Genomic DNA, 19,967 nt, shown 5'->3' on the forward strand with positions numbered 1-19,967 from the left:
AGATGGGGGGGACATTTATTGGGGGGCAAAACAAAACAAGACTGAAAAAGAAAGCTCACACACAAGCATGCATCTTGAACAGAAACAACATTAGTTCTTACCTCAACAGACCTCAGAGTTATAAAACAAAAACGAGTACATCAAGTCAGCAATTGTTCAGTTTAGAAATGCATAGAATATACAGAAACACAGTCCACAGGCCTCAAAACCAAGTAGCCGCTGACTCTTGCCTGGATTCAGCCAACGTATCTTCGACATTGTGATTTATTGTTGAACCTTTAACTTCAGCACACACCAAAATGAACCCACTGAAGTGACTGTGATGAAAAGCCCGTTTGGGGGTCAATGTTAACTCAATGTTTAGCGTTTAAAATGGCTGAGTCCAGGCTTTTAGTAGTGCTTGTGTTGTAGTATAACCCTGAGGTCTGGCGTAAGGATCAGGGCAGTATGAGATACAGTCGAAGCTCAAGGTGATTGGCCATGGTAGGTAAATGGGTATTTCAGTACGCTGTGCTATTGGACATTGATTTGCATGTGATGGTGCGGAGGGGACTCTGTAAAGTCAGTCTTGTCCTGTGACTGTTTGGCGAGGTGCGTTCAGGCTTTTACCACAATCCAACAGGCTTCGGAAAGGTTGGTATGCCATACAGTACTTCCTATTGCGAGAGAGTGTGGACACATCGACCTTTGTTTCATTTTTGGATTTGTGGTAATTGCTTGGGCATAATAAGCGGGATAAATATTTTGACAATAATTTTACAATTTTATTTTATATTTTCTGTTTTCGTGTCATTACATATTGTAAAGGCAACCGTATGGTTGCATAAGTTTGTAACATTTTCACAAGGGGCATGGAGGTGTTTATTGTAGAAAGAGAAACGATAGAGACAATGTTTAATGTCACAAAGGTAGGTTATGTTTTGAAAGTTTCATTTTGACACCTCACTTCTAACATGATCAGTGTTTTCCTCTTTATGTTACTGTCAGAACGTCCATCCGCTGGCGCCCTCATTCCACTGTGTTTGCTGTTCTTTTTACATCTCTTTTGTCACCTTGATTTCAAGTCATAATTTCATTTAATTAGTTTGAAAGCATGGTTTTGGTCTCTTGTAAATTTGTTTTCATTTCATGTTTTTTTGTTTCCCTTTTGTTTATTTTGTTTGTTTGTTTGTTTGTTTGCTTTCACCATCATCCCCGAAACCCCCGATCAACCTGCTCCCCAACCCTTCTCCAAAACAAACGAAATCAAACAAACCACCAATGGAATTAATCAAATCAAAAACCCCGCCCTCCCTCCTCCTCCTCCTCACGATCCCTCCAATCAGAGCCCTCAGCACCGCCCCAGGATGTCAAATGCTCTAGCCCTAGTTCCACCAGCATTCTGGTAAGTTGGCTGCCCCCGCCAGTGGAATTACAGAACGGGATTATCACCAAGTACTCCGTCCAGTACTCCGCCACCGAGGGGGGGAACTCGTCCTCCCTCCAAACCGTGGACGTCCCTCCCGAAAGCTCCCAGCGACTGCTGGAGGACCTGGAGAAGTGGACCGAGTACAGCTTGGCAGTGAGCGCCCACACGGAGGCGGGCCCAGGCCCCGCCAGCCTTCCCCTGCTCATCCGCACTGAGGAGGACGGTATGTTCCAAGCCCGGGCCCCTGCAGTACGCCGCGCCTGCCCGTCTTCCGCCTACCCTCCCGCTTCCCAGCCTCTCCTGCTTCTAACCGCCATTCCTCCTCAAACCGCTTTTACTCCGTCCTGAACCCCGATCACTAACCCGGGCTCCCTCCTACACGTCTTTTTTCCACTCTCTGCCAAATGCCGCTCTTCTTACTTTCAAAGCTGAGGGTTTTTTTTTTTTTTTTTAACAAAACTTTCAAACATTTTTCAGCTCTGAACGAAATTCCAGCGGTTTGAATTTTTGTGTCAGAATGATTCAGGCCCTTCTCTTTTTCAACAGCCATTTTGGGTGTTGGGTTCGCCGAAAAACAGTATTTTTGTTTTTGTTCATATTTTTTACATCTTAACAGAAGACGTGTTATTTCTCAATGGGAGAAATGGGTAAAGAAAGCAATCATTTTTGGCCTCTGACAAGGTTTATTTTTTTTATTAAATTTTTAAAACACTCATTGCCAAATTCTTTCAGGATGCTTTGATCATCAAAGCATCTCTTTTTGCCTTTTCTCGTTTGGCTTTTATTCATTTTTACAGTTTTTACCAGTTACATTTTTACTCCATATTTTTAATCCACTAAAACCATTTTTTTACTGTCTTTTAAAATGTCAGATCAAAGGTTAAACTCTTTTTTGAAGGTTTTTTTCTTCTTTTTTTTCCTTGCCATTGTTGATATATTGATGTCATTCAATGCGTGTGATATCAACATTTTTACTGTTAATTTTTTTCCCAAGAAAGTTTGACTTTTCGGAGGTGGCCAGGAGGGGGCGATCTCTGTAATCTTGACCTTTTCTTTTATCCCATGGTGTCCCTGTAGTTCCCAGTGGGCCCCCTCGTAAAGTTGAGGTGGAGGCCGTCAACTCCACGTCAGTTAAAGTCACGTGGCGCTCGCCGCCCCCTTACAAGCAGCACGGACAGATCAGGGGGTACCAGGTGCATTACGTCCGCATGATCAACGGGGAGCCCACGGGCCAGCCCGTCATCAAGGACATCCTGATCGACGACGAGCAGGTAAACTCCTCCTCACTGCTCCTGCTCATCACTCTCCTCCTGCCGCTCATCACTCTCCTCCTCCTCCTCCTCCTCCTCACTCTTATCCTCACTCTCCCTCACTCTCCTCTCTCTCTCATCACTCTCCTCCTCCTCCTCCTCCTCCTCCTCACTCTTATCCTCACTCTCCTCACTCTCCTCCTCTCTCCTTACTCTCCTCCTCTCTCCCTCACTCTCCTCCTCTCTCTCTTCACTCTCCTCCTCTCTCTCCCTCACTCTCCTCCTCCTGCTCCTCACTCTCCTCACTATCTCTCCCTCACTCTCCTCCTCTCTCCCTCACTCTCCTCCTGTCTCTCCTTCACTCTCCTCCTCTCTCCATCACTCTCCTCCTCACTCTCCTCATCACTCTCCTCCTCCTCCTCCTCACTCTGCTCCTCACTCTGCTCCTCACTCTCCTCCTCCTCTCTCCTCCTCACTCTGCTCCTCTCTCTCCCTCACTCTCCTCCTCCTGCTCCTCACTCTCCTCACTCTCTCTCCCTCACTCTACTCCTCACTCTCCTCCTCCTGCTCCTCACTCTCCTCACTCTCTCTCCCTCACTCTCCTCACTCTCTCTCCCTCACTCTCCTCACTCTCTCTCCTTCACTCTCCTCCTTCACTCTCCTCCTCTCTCTCCCTCATTCTCCTCCTCTCTCTCCCTCACTCTCCTGTCTCTCTTCACTCTCCTCGCACAGGGAAGTTTACTATTTACTATTATTCTCAGCGTCTGTCTATAATCCACTACAGGGATTCATGGGAGTGTTTTGACAATAAAATATTGAGCCTGAGCTATGCTGTGTTCAGATCTTGAGAGCGATGTTTACATTTCATGGAGATGAGGATTGAATGCCAGAGGAGGTTAAGCAATTAAAATGACATTTTAATTGCTTCAAAGAAGGAAAACAAAGCAATATGTGAACATGTTTTTTTCGCAGCACATAAACATTTTGACAACACAGTACGCACGCTGTAATTTTCCTGCTTTTAATGTTTTTGTTGTGCTCTGTTTCTCTCTCTCTCTCTCTCTCTCCATCCTTTCATTCTTAACCAGTGGGAGTATGATGATTCAGCTGAACATGTGAGTATATGTTTGCACATCTACACAAAGTATGACTTTGTCACTCATCACAATTAGCATTCCCAGAATCCGTAGCATTTTTTTATGTCCTAGCCTCAGTGTTGTATCGCAATAACTGCCACTGCTATTTCTTAATTTCTGTCACATTTGTGTTGCATTTTGTTGCACTTCTGCGACAGTTCTATTACTTAAGTAGTGCCTCCTAATGGGCAGCTCAACATTGGTTTCAATTAACAAGGCTTTTTAATCTACTTTTTCTAAAATTGCGTAACTTAGAGACGCGTCAGAAAGTGGGTCAGCCGAAGCAGGGCCAATCAGAACGCGTTCTCACCGTTTGGAGGGGGGGCCGTCAGCACCCCATCACTGAATCAGGTGCTCATTATCAGTCAAGTCGATCTTCTGATTGCACGGGCCCCTGATCTGGAGGGCTCTCAGCAGCCGTTGTCTCTGCGCGTTCTGGCTTGCACACAACACAGCAGCCCTCACGTCTATCTGGGACAAATATTTAATATTCTGAAGCATTGACTAAATGCTGAACTTGTTTATCTGAGATTTTCTTTCCCTCTGTTTTTTTGTGTAATGCGCAGAAGGGACTATGGGAACTGCCCTCCGAGCAGTTTGAACGTCTCTCTGAATTTTTATTCCTTAAGAAGAGCATCTGATTGGCTCTGCAGAACTACTCCAACTTCAGTCTTAGGCTGTGCTGTCCCAGTGTTTTAGTCTTAAAATAAGTCTTTTTTTTTTTTTTTTTTCTGAGAAAAAATGAGTTACTGTTTGCTTGACAAATTAAATTGTGTTACCCCGTTGGCAAATAGTGAAATTAGTCAAACTGTGGCAATATATATATAAAAAAAAATTTTTAATAAAAAAGTGATAGTCTGAATATACTGGTTGAGATTGACTTATTTTGAGTGAAAAGCCTGGAGTCTCTAAACGGTTCCCTCCCTCTGCAGGAGCTGCTTATTTCTGGCCTCCAGGCCGATACCACCTATTCCGTGGCTGTCGGGGCGTACACCACTAAAGGAGACGGTGCGCGGAGCAAACCCAAACTCATCTCCACCACCGCCGCCGGTACGCTGCCCGCTGCACCCCCAAACACCGCCAAACACCCGGTCTCCGGGGCTTCACTGAACACGCGGCTTCTCAGAGACATGTAGGGCACAGTGTACTGTCCTAATCATCACACTACATTACATTATTGGCATTTGGCAGACGCTCTTATCCAGAGCGACGTACAGTTGATTACACTAAGCAGGAGACAATCCTCCCCTGGAGCAATGCAGGGTTAAGGGCCTTGCTCAAGGGCCCAACGGCTGTGCGGATCTAATTGTGGCTACACTGGGATTAGAACCACTGACCTTGCGTGTCCCAGTCATTTACCTTAACCACTACGCTACAGGCCGCCCTCATCTCTGAAGGAGCTCATCACCGAAGGAGCTGTGTCTGGTTTTATATCAGTCCTCACAGTGAGGGGGGGCTACCCAGGCCCTAAGTGAGGGTTAAAAACTGGACAGGAAGAAGTCAAGGCCCTACTGAGACTGCATTTGCACAGGGCCAAGATTTCCATGGTACCCCCCAGGGTACTGCACTTACTGATTGTTAATAGGACATCCATATTTTCTGGGTTAGCTGGTAATTTTGTTATTCCTTAGAGTTATACTGATGTGCTCCAATCCTGTACCTCACTCTGGATCCGGATTGCAAAGGAATGCAAAGCACAGTGCTTTCTCGGACGGTAAAATGGCATGTAACTCATGGTCCTCTAGCTCTCAGGCCATTGGCTGAGAGCAGTTGTAATTCAATCACTGCTTTCAGTGGGCAGAGGGGTAAAATTACTCAGGGGGCAGGATTCAGATATAATCATGTGATCCCCCCCCCCCCCCAGATTAACATTTTAAAGCTGGTTGCATAAGCTATAAAACAGAACATATTGTAATGAACTGCTAACATGTTGATTACATTCTACCTGAGTGGAACATTTTAATCATGTAGTGTGCTTGAATTTTCTCTGTTTATGCCCTGGCTCTGACTGTGGTAATTATTAGTCGTTAACAATATCAAACCGTGTCCGTCTTTTCCAGTGCCTGAAAAGCCCACCCTCATGTTCAGCTCCACCAACATGGGAACGTCCCACATCCAGTGGTACCCCCCCACCAACACCTTCGGCCCCCTGCTGGGCTACCGTCTGACTTTCGGCCGCACAGACGCGGAGCCCCCCACCGTGCTGGAGTTCCCTCCGGGCGAGACGCACTTCACCACCCGGGACATCCACCGGGGGGCGCTGTACGTGCTGCGTCTGTCCGCCCGCAACCGGGCCGGCTTCGGAGAGGAGGCGGTGAAGGAGATCTCCACCCCGGAGGAGGCGCCCAGCGGGTACCCCCGAAACGTGGCGGCCGAGGCCCCCGCCCCCACCTCCGCGCGGGTCTCCTGGGAGCCCCCGGCTCTCTCCGAGCGGAACGGCGCCATCGTGAAATACGCCCTGCAGTACGAGGACGCGGACGCCCCCGGGGGGCCCTCCGAACTCCTCATCTCCTCCCCCGAGTCCTCCGCCACCCTGCACAGCCTTAAACCCGACACCGCTTACCATGTTAAAATGTGCGCGTTTACCAGCAAGGGCCCGGGCCCCTATAGCCCCGCGGTTCGGTTCAGGACACAACCGCTGGATCAAGGTAGGATCCCTCCCCTTCCGGCCTCCGCAGGAGAGAGAGAGAGAGAGAGAGAGAGAGGGGAGAAAAATGGGGCGACAGCATTGTTTTTAACGCAGCTGAGAGAATAGTTAGAGGTACGCCCAACCGAAGGTACCATACGGTACCCCTCCTTTCTGCTCTCAGTTCAGTTAACGCCGGTAAAAAACGCCGGTAAAAGCCTGCACTTCGTTAACATAAGGTAAGGTGCGAGTATTGCAATAGTCCGGTTGAGTCATACGGAGAAACCGGTATAGGAGTGGGTTAGAGGACCTGCAGGTAAGGCATCAGTCTGTGTTGTGTGTTCAGCGTTGGAGGTGACGTTGGGTGGCAGCAGTTTTAGGGTTCAGGGTAACACGGTGTGACAGCGATGTGTCTAAATCATCTGCACTGCTTGTTTTTTAGCAGTGTTTGCAAAAAATTTCCGCGTGAAAGCAGCAATGAAGACCTCGGTTCTTCTCACGTGGGAGACCCGTGAAAACTATAACCCATCCCAGCCTTTCACGGTAAGGGCTCCTGCATTTAACTAATCATCATCTCACACAATCGATTGTCATCACAGATCACGGAATATTTACACTGATAAATTGCAAGTAGAAATGGCTTAAATTATTATTTGTACTTCCATGTACCCATTCCATAGACCAGGTTTTTGGATTTGGTGTTTGTGGAATGTTTTTTGAAAGTCATTGTTCTAGAATACCAAAGCTTTTAATTACCTGTAATTATTGTTCAACATTAGAGTTGAGAACATTCTAATCACATGTTTGGTGTCATATCTCCAAAAACAAACAGTAGTTGTATGCACAATATGTAAGTCCATCATACAGTATGTAAGTCAGTCATACGGTGTGTAAGTCAGTCATACGGTATGTCAGTCAGTCATACGGTATGTAAGTCATACAGGCCTATTTCCCGTACCGTAGATACTCTATGACAACGGGCAGAGCGTAGAGGTGGATGGGAAGCTGACGCAGAAGCTGATAGTGAACCTGCAGCCCGAGACGCAGTACTCCTTCCTGCTGACCAACCGCGGGAACAGCGCCGGCGGCCTCCAGCACCGCGTGAGCACCATGACGGCCCCGGACATCCTGCGCACCAAGCCCTACCTGATCAGCAAGACCAAGTCCGACGGCATGGTCACCGTGGAGCTCCCCGTCGTCAAGACCACAGAGAAAGTCAAGTGAGTCGGGTCGAGGATCTTCGTCTCGTTCATCAGGGCCGGCCGGCAGGCCCGAGAGGAAGCGGCCGCTTAATGCCGTCTTTCCGCATTTCTTCCGTTAGTTTGTATCGTTTTGTCGCCGGGGGTGTTTATCCAAATGTGTTTGTTTACCCGGCGGCTTGTTTTCGGCTTGTCTGAGGCTCAACAGTTGGAGACGAGGCCCTTTCCCCCTCGTGCTGTATTAAGCTCCACACGACCGGGCTGTGGAGTGGGTTATTAAAAGCCACCTGCACTAGCCCCAGATCGGCGGTATTCTGCCGCTCCAATCAGCGCTGCGGAAACCGTGCGGCGTTTTCATCTCCCCCCCCCCCCCCGCCTGGAGGCCAGAGCATCGCCGCCCCCGCTAGGCTGTACTAATTAAGCCCCCATTACCCCGCCACACTGACTGACTGACTGTACCATCGACACTGCGTCCGCCGGGATGGGGAAACGCCGGAGGAACCATTATTATCGCACGGCTCGGCTGCGCCGAAATCCTCTTAAAACGTCAGCTTTCTCCGAGGTGGCTAATTCCTCCTAGTTAAATTCACTGATCACCAGAATTCACTGATTATAACTCAGCGAAAAATCCACATGGAACAATTTAATTATAATGAATTAAAGTCACGCATACACACACACACACACACACACAACGCACACATAGACACGTCTGCTCACACTCGCACACAAATGCGTGCGCACACACACTCACACACGCTCACACACACAGGAACACACCCAGACGCGTAATTCTACGTTAATGTTAAATGTTTCCAGCTCGGTTGACTCCCTGACACGGTCCCGTCGACCAGCTATACGAGTTCCCAGTTTCCATAGGAACGGGCCCGCCCATACCCCATGCTGCGGGTGTTTGTAGTCCCCTTTTGCTGAGGCCTGAGGCACTGAACAGTGCTGCCAGCGCCCTGCAGTCCCCCCGGCCTCTGACTGTACCCTCTCTCCGCAAAAACCGTCCGGCGAAATCTGATCTTCTACGCGCCCGCGCCCCGACGTCAGCTCATTCGCATACCGTCACGTGTATCGTAAACTCTACATCTCAATCGTCTGATTTCATCTAGTCAGTTTACTTGCATCTAATTGAATTCCAGCATTTTCTTTATTAAATTCGGCCACTGTTTTTTACTGCTTTAACCAAGACGGCCGGCTAACACTGTAAGCATTTCAGCCGAGGAAAATACATGGTTTTTATGCATGAGAAAAAATATTTTTTTCTGTCACTCTGTTGCAAAGTCATTAATTATTAAAACTGTGTGAATGTCAGAGGGAATGCAGAGCTAACACCATAGATAACCTCTCTCTAGTCTGGGTTGAAAAACAACAATCACATGCAGTCAAGCTTTGTGCACCCTTGCCAACAAGAATGGAAGTGTTTACATGTGCGTTCGCATGGCCAGTGTAAAGAATGGACAGACAAGGTCTGGAGTTCTGCCACACAGTAACATCTTATGTGTTAAATCAGCTCTTACAGAGTACATAATAAAGAGATAAATGGGCTTCTGACCAAAAGGATGCAGGTTTGAATCCCAGTCGGGACACAGCCATTGAACCCTTCAGTGAATATCCCTTATCCTGAACTGCTCTAGTGCTGTATATACCCAGCTGTGTACATTGATACTACAGTATGTAACAATATAAAAAGTGTAAGTTGCTCTTCAGCAGATTATCTTCTAAATGGCAGAAATGTAATGTACACTCAGTGAGCACTTAGGTATTAATACAACTGGATTAATAAATACACTGTAATGTGTGGTTATTTGCGTTACTGTCACCTTCCTGTCAGCTTTGACAAGTCTGGCCATCCTCTTCCCCATTCTGACATTTGGTCTGAAAAGCAGCTGAACCTCTTGACCATGTCTGCATGCTTTTAGCTGCCTCATGATTGGCTGATTAAATATTTGCATTAACAAGCTGGTGAAAAAGGCCTACCTAATAAAGTGCTCACTGAGTGTGTGTAATGTCTGTACAGAAATGGCCTGTTGCTCTTAACCGCGTGAGAGGGAATGAGCTGGCTTCTGCAGGTCGTTTGACGGCTGTGTGCCTCTGCCTTGCGTGTGTACAGGGGGTACTACGTGGTGGTGGTGCCTTTGAAGAAACGCGCCGGAAAGTTCTCGAAGCCCTGGGACAGCCCGGATGAGATGAACTTGGAGGAGGTGCGTAGCATGAGATCTTTCACAGCCTTATTCTGTGTCGGAGGGGAAATCAGGTCACGGTTAATACACATCGGCAGGTATTATTACCTGTTGGAGGGAGGGGGGGGGGGGTCTGTTCACATGGAAACGGTGACCACATTCCAAACTTAACAACAACAGCAAGGTGTCAGATCCATAACGGTAACAGACACTATTACACAATAGCGGCAAGACCCGCCTGTCTCTCTGTCTATCGCCTGCCCTCTGTCAACATCTCTCCTTAACTACAGCTCCAGATTATGTATAATTTTAGGTTTTGTCTTCCCAAGCAGTTTGGGTTTAATGCAACAGTCTCGGTGAAAGATGGCTTTTGCTTTAGCATTTATTCATATGTCAATGATAAGGATAAAGGCTGATTCCGTCGGATACGATGGAATATGAGCAGATGACGGGGGTTCACGGACGACATGTTGGTGCGAGCTATCAGGGAATCTCCCAATGGGCGGGCGGTTCGGTTTACCTTTGGCTTATCTTTTTAAATCGACCGATACTGTACTCGCGGTACGACGCGCTGGAAACCCAAAACCAGCGCACACCCTCTCGATTTGGCTGCGTGTCAAGAGTCCGAGGGGGGGGATTTGTGAGTGAACATGAATCCCATGAACTCCTTGAACCCTGTGCACCCAATCGGGATCCTCCAGTCGACCAGTCTCCGCCCACACGTCTGGATGGGGCTGTATGACGGCGTTCACGCGATGCGTGGATAGACTCACTGTTACAGTCCCATATTACTGTGCACCCATGGCGAGACAGACACCGTGATCCTGTGGGTCACCTATTTACTTTCCTACTTTATGATCCTTGTTTAGTCTCATCTTGTCATCTTGCATATAAAACTGCCAAGCACATACATTTGATCCTTTCCTTATCTGAGTTAAAGCATGTACTTTTTTTTTTTTTTCTTTCATTTGCAAAATTAATATCCAAAACATTGTCACCTGTGCTTATTGGGTATGTCTCAATTAATATGTGAAGGGAAGCCCTGTGTTCTTCAATGATGGTCATATCTCCAAATTTACATACAGTAGACAATAGTGTTTCATTACCTAGGCCCGTTTACGATGCCCCAAACAATTATTTATGTATGTTATCTTCATAACGCAGGGCCGCTTTTCAGAAAAGCCTCCCTTTCCCATAACAATGTGTGTGTGGGCCACACGGACAATGGCACCTGAAGTGGCTAATCTGCTACAGACGCAAAGAGTGGAGCTTTAACAAGCCTCTGCTCACTTAATGTTAATGAGTGTAACGCGTTAATGCTGAACATGTTTCAAGTGCTGATATCTCCTGATATTTAGATAGCTCTTGCTGGAAGGTGCTTTCTTCAGTGCCACTAATAAAAACCACATTAATTACACCTGCAGTAGCACAATAGCATGCGGAATGGAAGTAATTTATCATTCGTTTTTTTTCATCATTATTTCTGTGGGGTTTTTTTGTGTTCATGTACACTCACTAAGCACTTTATTAGGTATTAATTAGACTTCTTTTTTTGACTTATTGGTCTTCTGCTGCTGTGTCCTATCCACTTAAATGTTTGACGTGTTGTGTATTGAAAGATGCTCTTCTGCATACCACTGTCGTAATGTGTTGTTATTTGTGTGGTTATTTCTGTTACTGTCACCTTCCTGTCAGCTTTGACCAGTCGGGCCCTTCTCCCCTGACCTCTCTCCTCTAACAAGGCATTTCTGTCTGCAGAACTGCTGCTCACTTGTTTTTTTGTTTTTTTTGTTTCTCTGCAAACTCTGGAGACTGGTGTGCATTAAAATCCCAGGAGATCAGAAATTTCAGAGATACTCAAACCACCCTGTCTGGCACCATTAATCATTCCACGGTCAAAGTCACTTAGATCACATTTCTTCCCCATTCTGACATTTGGTCTGAAAAACTGCTGAACCTCATGGCCACATCTGCCTCATGATTGGCTGATTAATTATTTGCATTAACAAGCTGGTGTACAGATCTACCCAATTAAGTGCTTACTGAGTGTATACTGTATGTTCAGATTTTTTTTTTAAATGAGTACCAATTATCATGAATATTAAATGTGTACCAATTATCATAAATATCAATATATGAAACATTAGGACAAGCAAATAATCAGTAAAATACAAAAACATATCTGAATCAAGAGTTTGAATCCAGAGCAATGCAGTATTAATAATGCTACAAATATTGATTTGACTACCGCTGCTATTACTACTACTACTACCACTACTACTATTCATAATAATAATAATAATAATAATAATAATAATAACAATAATGATAATAATAATCGTCATCATTGAAGATACAGGTTTCAGAAGTTCCCCTCCTTCTGTCAGAAGAGTGAGAATAGATCTTCTGTCCTCCAGGGTGGAATGAGCGCGTAGCAGCGGTCCTGCTGGTGGGGCTGTTCAGGCTCGTGTCAAAGTGAGATTGATGGTCACGCGCTCCCCCTCAGAATTTATGTGTTTGTCAATATTTGCTCTTACCTTTCAAAGTTTTCCCAAGGGCAGTGAGTTGAGCTGCAAAGGCAGGAAATATGATTTATGCTTTTATTAGACATGTGCCTCTTTACTTTACTCCAAAGCCAGCAGAGGAGCTAAGCCTTTCATCGCCAAAGGCGCTTTGTACAGGTTTTAGGAATTATTTAAATCTCACCTAATGCTATATTTACAGCTTTGAGACCATGTAACATGGCCCTGTTGATGATGTATGTGTTATTTCTGTAAGTCTTAATGACATATGCCAGTAGTTAGATTCTGTACCAGATATGATATATAATAATCATCATTCATAATGTTTAAATATGTAAATGCACTGTTCTTTCATTTTTCTCGACACTGAAAGTGAAAAGCAAGCTGCTACCCAGCTGCTCTGTACTGTGTAGTCATACATGCCTGCTGTACATTTTTAAATTAATACTCAGCCTGTACATTTTTAATGAATGGAAAATATTATCCTCATTCAATTACGATGAATTGTTTAATAAATTATCTATTCTAATCTAATAGTATACATTACATTATTGGCATTTGGCAGACGCTCTTATCCAGAGCGACGTACAGTTGATTAGACTAAGCAGGAGACAATCCTCCCCTGGAGCAATGCAGGGTTAAGGGCCTTGCTCAAGGGCAGATCTTATTGTGGCTACACCAGGATTAGAACCACCAACCTTGCATCTCCCAGTCATTTACCTTAATCACTACGCTACAGGCCACCCCTGTATATATACATATACTGATAATCTAGTCATCATGTGTTTGGGTTTATAAACCGCATTAATGCACATACAGTCTGTTATCCCCTTTTATACCAGGCGGTTTTTGATATTGTGTTGTCCTGGCATTGTGGTGAACGCCTAAGGGACTTGCCATGTTTGGGCCTACATTAGCTTGATGCTAAATTGTTGCCAAGGGAGATATTCAGTGTGTATTTGTTTTGCTTCATATGTAGACACATAGCCGAGAGAGATTATCTTCTCATTTGTTTTGTTTATGTTGTACCTCACTGTGTTTAATTATGATGCTTTACCTATTTTAAATCCCTCGTGAAACCTGGTCAACTGAAGATGCCGAAAAAATATTAACCAAGGAAACAGCTGCTAGGCGTGCTGAAATTCCTGCCTCTGCATTCATAATCACCCAGTCTCCAGAGAAAAAGAAAAAAAAACGGCTACCAAGCTAACAGAGTTCTTACTGGAACCCCCCATCGTTTTGTTCTTATATAGTTGAACAGTTTGTGGAACTTCACAGAGTTGTAACTCCTTTATGGATCCAGTGTTCTAAGTGGCAGTCCCTCTCGTCTCCCGAGTGATGAACAGTCCTTTAAAAAAAAAGAAAAAACAGTAGAATAAGCGCAGGCCTTGTTGGTCCTGGAGGCATGGTGACAGTGAGTCATTGGCTGTGACAGGTGATGCGGTGGGTGACAGTACCCCTGAGACTGACTGACTCGGTGTCACGCTCCGAGATGTATTCTGATGAAGTGAATATGGTTTGGAGGAGCGCAGTTGACAGTGTTGGCCCCCTCGCTGCCTGGAGTCAGACATACGCCGTTGATTAATCTGCAAGTACGATCGTGGCGATCGTGAATCCGTCCATTTTCTATGCGCACAGAAATATACCGCGACCTCTTCCCGCACTTATATAAATATCACTTAATAAAATCACAACTGTGGTCGCACTCAGTATGGGAATTCAACTGACTGAGTGCTCGTACCAAGAACTTAATCACGTCGAAGTCACATGCTGTATGCTTAATAATATTGTGTGCAACCACTGTCCATCGACAGTGTGATTCCATTGATTAATATTTGTTTTGTTTTCTAGGAAGCAGCCTAATTACAGATGTGCTAATTTACTGATACTGGTCCTGACTTTTGCCAAGTGTGCTCTTAACTGCTCTGCTGAATTTATCATTTCATTATCTGGGAGCTTTATTGACCGGCAATGTATGTTTGTTTTACAGTAAATGGAGGATAATTAATTGATTAGTTGATGACAACGGGAGCCTGTGAACTAATAAAACAAGTGTAGTTTATGTAGTCAATATCCATCCTTAAATGTAATACACAAACAACCTGCCTGGATGTGCATAATAACCCTTTATTAATTAAGGAACGTTTTTTGAAAGATGTTAATCTGTGTTTTTATGCTGTTCAATTCAGCATGACTTTAACAATGAAGGCAACAAATAATCTTTAAAATGGTTCCCCCCTGTAGGATACAGTCCAAAAGTTGAGCTTTCAATGGATTAGTGAGCGGACAATCACAAATTCCTGAGCTTGAAATCAGGGCTTAAAGAATGCATAGATTTGTCATTCAGGGTCTACAGTTGGTTGGAGAAAAGACAGTTAGATTAACACCAGTGCTAGGAGGTAAACTGAAAAAGAAGACTCTTCTCTTTGAGTCTCTGCTTCTTATTTTCAGTCCATAGATACTGTTTGTGTGAATACTTGTGCGATAATGTTTTATTTATTTAATTATTAGCAGTAGCAGTAGCAGCAGTAGTAATACTAGCAGTAGTAGCAGCAGTAGTAGTAGCAGCAGCAGTAGCAGTAGCAGTAGTAGTAGCAATAGCAGCTGTAGTAGTAGTAGCCGCAGTAGTAGTAGTAGTAGTAGTAGCAGTAGCAGCAGTAGTACATTACATTACTTTAATGGCATTTGGCAGATGCTCTTATCCAGAGCGACGTACAACAAAGTGCAAAGTGCTTTATTACACTTAATACTAGTAGTAGTAATACTAGCAGTAGTAGCAGCAGTAGTAGTAGTAGCAGTAGCAGTCGCAGTAATAGTAGCAGCAGTAGCAGTAGTAGTAGTAGTAGTAGTAGTGTTATTGAACAGTGTCATTTTTCCCCCCGCACCTTTCCCAGCTGTTGAAAGAGATCAACAGAACCAGCAGAGCTCTTCGATTGCGGAGGCAGGCGGAGCCCAAAGCTTACATCACAGCCTACTTCAAAGACCTCCCGGGCGAGTTCACCCTGGGGGATGGGCAGGTCTACGGGGACTTCCAGAACAGGCCGCTCCAAAACGGACAGGAGTATGTCTTCTTCGTTTTGGCCGTCCTGGAGATCTCTGAAAACGTGAGTCTCTATCGATCGATCGGTCTTTGCCTAAAATGTGCATCTCCCCCCCCCCCCCCCCCCCCCAGGTGAGTTAACGTAGGGTTCAGTTACATGTCATTCAAATTTTATGGTAGTCTCTTTTTGGGATTTTTTGTCGTGGTAAATTGGCATTGAGATTATTTTAAGATGCATTGGAATACAAGAATCTGTATTTTCTTCTGTATATATTACCATGCAAATGTGAGATGGTGGCTGATATATTTTCAAATCTGAAAACTTAATCTGAATGGTGTAATCTTTATGATTTTACTTGATATAATTTAAATCCATATCCAAAATACTAATAGAAAAAATAAGTATAATCAGATTTTCGATGTAATTATTTATTTTATTTTATTCTTTATTTTATTATTATTATTTTTTTGCTTTGAAAATTGAATACCAGTCAATCTAAAGCAGGGATCTCCAACTCAGATTCAACTCAGAAGCAACTTTAACTTACTAAAGTTGTCCCACTCATTCAGTAATCCTGCTTCATGGCACAGGACTGTGAAGGACTGTAATTTGAACCCTCTGATGTAGCGGCTGGTTTTCCCTGGCTGTAGAAGTGTCAGGGCTGGTGCTGTGATCGGGTGGGTTTAATCCCAGAGAGCAGAGAGCTCCCGCTCTCCTGAGAGCGAGACTCATTCTGCGGTCATCTGTCCCTCCCCAGACCATGTACGCCACCAGCCCCTACTCTGACCCCGTCGTGTCCGTCGACATCGACCCGCAGCCAATCGTGGACGAGGAGGAGGGGCTTATGTGGGTGGTGGGGCCAGTGCTTGCTGTGATCTTCATCATTTGCATAGTCATCGCCATCCTCCTGTTCAAGAGGTAAGAGGAGAGGACTGTCAGCCTCCACAGAGCACTTTCTTCTTCTTCTTCTTCTTCTTCTTCTTCTTCTTCTTCTTCTTCTTCTTCTTCTTCTTCTTCTTCTTCTTATTATTATTATTGATGTTGTTGTCCTGTCCTGTGTTCCATCACACCATGGCAGTGTTCTCCATCTGAATAGACAGGGCAGAGTACTGCTTTGGAATAAATGAAAGCTCCAGGTTTCAGTCCTGGGAAGAGCACTGTCCCACTGTCCACTCAGAGTCCTTATTACACACAGCTATAAAGAGGGACTGAGTATATCATTAAAGCTGTGCTCCGTGCTGCCATAAGAGTGCATTATAACGGAGCAAGTGAATTGGAGATGCACTCTATGGTAATACATCTGCAGATTTACTATAAGCAAATGCGTGGAGTATTGTATCAGAGAGACAAATGACTGCAGCCCCTCTATAGCATGGAGAGAGCAGCTAGCTCTCTGTTATGGCACAGCAGGATTGATCATAATGGAACAGCTACAATGAGCGTCCATTATGGGGCATGAAGGCCGTTGGTTCTGGACAGCTCCACTGCGAGGGGGTGTGGCGGGAGGTTCTGGGTCTGTGTTCTGCAGCTGTGACTGGGTCCGCGGGCCTTCCCTGCCCGCGCGCGGTTCGCATCTCGCGCGCGCAGAGGAGAAGGTTACGGGGGTTGTTATTGAAGCAATAAATATTAAACGCCAGCCCCACCAGCAGCGAGATATATACAGTCAGCAGTCAGATATGTATCTCCATTTCGATTAAAAATCCATTTACTTACCCATCACTCAGGCTTTGGTATCTGTCAGAGGAAGCACTGCTATTTGTGCCCTGTGCTGTCAGTGGCTCATTGCCAGAACGTTAATATTTCTGCAGGTTTTGTTACTTTATAAATCAGTCACATTTAGGCTCCGAGCAGGCCAGGAGAATGCTCTCACTGATACATAACACCGTTCCTTTATTCCACATGCATGCTTGTTTACTGTGAAGCCCCACATTTTAATCAGAGTACATTAAACAAGCATATTTCACACCCATCTGTTTTATTTTTTAATCTTACTGATCACTGATCTATAGATGAAAAGCTGACTGCTGCCTTATATTTGCTTGAGAGGTCTGGCCTGGATTTAATATTTATATGGGTGATGGATGGATGGAGATAAACAGAGCAATTGATCAAATGGTTTATTAATGAAATGTTTGTGAATTTACTGTCCATTCCCTGATTTAATTTGACAGCAAAATTTCGGTCTGTATCATTTTTGTGTTTGTTTTTCTCTCCACTATTATATTTACTACTATATTTATTATGTGGTGCCCATTAAATAATGAAAGAGTTGCAAACAAAGGAACATCCCAGCCCAGACTGTGGGGTTGAGGGTGGCATTAGGAAGCAAATCCAAACCGGATTGTGAACCATAATTAATTATCTTGTGCTACACTCATTGTTGCTACTGTTAGCTCTCCACTCCCCGTTATGGTACAATTAGCGGCAATTATCCACCATTTTAATGACACATATTTATGTCTTTTTTTATTATTATTTTCTTAAATTACATTTATTTTGTATTATTTAACAATTCTTTTTTTTATGTGCTCTGGCCGCTTTCCCGAATAAGTTCAAAAGCCTCTGCAGAATCGGTCCGTTGTCATAGTGACTGATTGTGCCGTCTAACGCCTTTCCTTTATTTCCCTGTCACTCACAAACGGATCAGCAAACCAGACAGGTAAGGAGCCGCCGGCCCCGCCCCCTCACGCCATTTCCCCCTGGGCCCGAGACGCTCAACAGCCCCGTCCTCCATACCCCCCGTGTGGAAGGACGGGGCCCTGGGTCTCACACCCTCTCACCCTGTGATCCCCCTGTGTCCCCATGTACCGTGCTCTCCGCCTGGTGTCTGTGACGGTCCCGCTTCCAGGGGCAACAGGTCGACTCCCGTCACCCGCCCCTTGTCAGCCGTTAACAAGAGTATGATAAAGTGAGCCGGAACCTTGTTTTTCTTCCTACTTTTTATTCCGTACATTGATTTCGGTTAGTATTTTCGAACTACAATGGGCCGTTTCGATATCTTCCCGAGCCAAGCGATTCCACAGTTATAATTAAATAAAGGGGTGTAGCCGCAGTTAGAAGGAGCACATCAGCTGTTTCGAGTGTCAGTGCGAGAGAACGTACTCTCATAAATCATGTCTTTCGGTCTATAAATGTATTCAAATTCAAATGATATATATGCTCATGAATTCCAGGCATTCCGTTCTGACAGGACTTTCGGCCAGCCGTTACTCTTAAAGTTATTCATAATGCAAAATATTTGAACTTCACTTTAATGAATAAAGTGCCATGTCAAAGCGTACATTTGCATATATCCCAGACAGCGCATTTAGCACTGCTAAATAGGGCCTACATTGGCATATGATATATACAGACAATATTTGGAACAGCAAAGTCAATTCCATTGCTTCTGCTATAAATGAAGACAATTTGAGTTTGAGGTCAAAAGATGTTCATGAAATGACAGATCTAACTCTCAGCTTTTATTTCCTGGTATTTATATCGAGATTTGTTAAACAACTTAGAACATATCACCTTTTGTATCAGACCCAATTTTTAGGTGATCAAAAGTATTAGAACATGTGAGTGACTGGTGTTTCTTGTTACCCAGATTTGTCCTGTAAGATTGATTGGTTAAGCAATAAATAGCCCTGAATATCTACTCTTGGTTTTAGCCTTGGGTTTTGCCTGTGAAGATGGCATTTTTCAAAAACAAAATGATGACTAGAGAGCTGTTTTTGGGAGAAAAGCAAGCCATTTTGAAGCTTACCAATGAAGGGAAATCGGAGTCATTGTACAAGCATTGGGGATAGCTTGTACAACAACTTGGAATGTCCCTAAAAAGAAACAGGCATCGGACAGGTCGACAAAGGAAAACAACAGCAGTTGATGGCAGAAACATTGTGAGAACTGTGAAGAATACCCCCAAAACATCAGTCATTGACATCACAAACAATCCCACAGGGCAGGGGTGAAGGTATCTCAATAAACCGTTTGAAGAAGACTTGGAGAGCAGCAATATAGAGGCTATAGCACAAGATGCAAACCACTCATCAGTAGTAAGAATCAGAAGGCAAGACTACAATTGGCAAAGAAGTACAGCGATGAGTCACAAACGTTCTGGAACAAAGTTATATGGACTGATGAGACCGAGTTTACCCTCTACCAAACTGATTGAAAGGCTCATCTGTGAAGCACGGAGGAGGAAGTGTCAGGCTTGGGCTTGCTTGGCTGCTTCAGGAGCGGCCTCACTAATCTTTATTGATGATGTAACTCATGACGGTGGTAGCAGCAGGATGAATTCAGAAGTCTACAAAAACATTCTGTCTGTCAACTTACAGGGAAATGCGTCCAAACGAATTGGGAGGAACTTCATCATGCAGCCAGACACTGACCTAAAACACTCCACCAACACTTCACTTTCATTTAAATTAATACTCTCTGTTGCAATGCTTTTGCTCACCTAAGAATTGGGTAGCCTTTTACCAAAGGTGCTATGTTCTAAGTAGTTACATCTATGTGGAAATACCAGAAAATAAAAGCTGAAATGCTTAACTCGTGTTCCCCCTTTTATCTCAACCACAAATGTAAATGGTAAAAGGGTAAATGGTTGGAATT

At 44.7% G+C, this 19,967-nt stretch overlaps 1 protein-coding gene across 1 annotated transcript in view; it reads left to right on the top strand.

The window, feature by feature from the left end:
* Positions 1 to 19,967, top strand: part of LOC133131309 (receptor-type tyrosine-protein phosphatase delta-like) — a 391,331-nt gene that overhangs the window by 332,298 nt on the left and 39,066 nt on the right. The window contains exons 20-29 of the mRNA XM_061246612.1: positions 1,326 to 1,631; positions 2,486 to 2,679; positions 3,747 to 3,773; positions 4,727 to 4,844; positions 5,855 to 6,442; positions 6,863 to 6,963; positions 7,384 to 7,640; positions 9,739 to 9,829; positions 15,225 to 15,434; positions 16,129 to 16,289. Of these exons, the coding sequence (XP_061102596.1) occupies positions 1,326 to 1,631; positions 2,486 to 2,679; positions 3,747 to 3,773; positions 4,727 to 4,844; positions 5,855 to 6,442; positions 6,863 to 6,963; positions 7,384 to 7,640; positions 9,739 to 9,829; positions 15,225 to 15,434; positions 16,129 to 16,289 (2,053 nt within the window). The remainder of the gene's footprint in view (positions 1 to 1,325; positions 1,632 to 2,485; positions 2,680 to 3,746; positions 3,774 to 4,726; positions 4,845 to 5,854; positions 6,443 to 6,862; positions 6,964 to 7,383; positions 7,641 to 9,738; positions 9,830 to 15,224; positions 15,435 to 16,128; positions 16,290 to 19,967) is intronic.

The sequence above is a fragment of the Conger conger genome, chromosome 6 (genome assembly GCF_963514075.1).
Source record: "Conger conger chromosome 6, fConCon1.1, whole genome shotgun sequence".
NCBI lineage: Eukaryota > Metazoa > Chordata > Actinopteri > Anguilliformes > Congridae > Conger > Conger conger.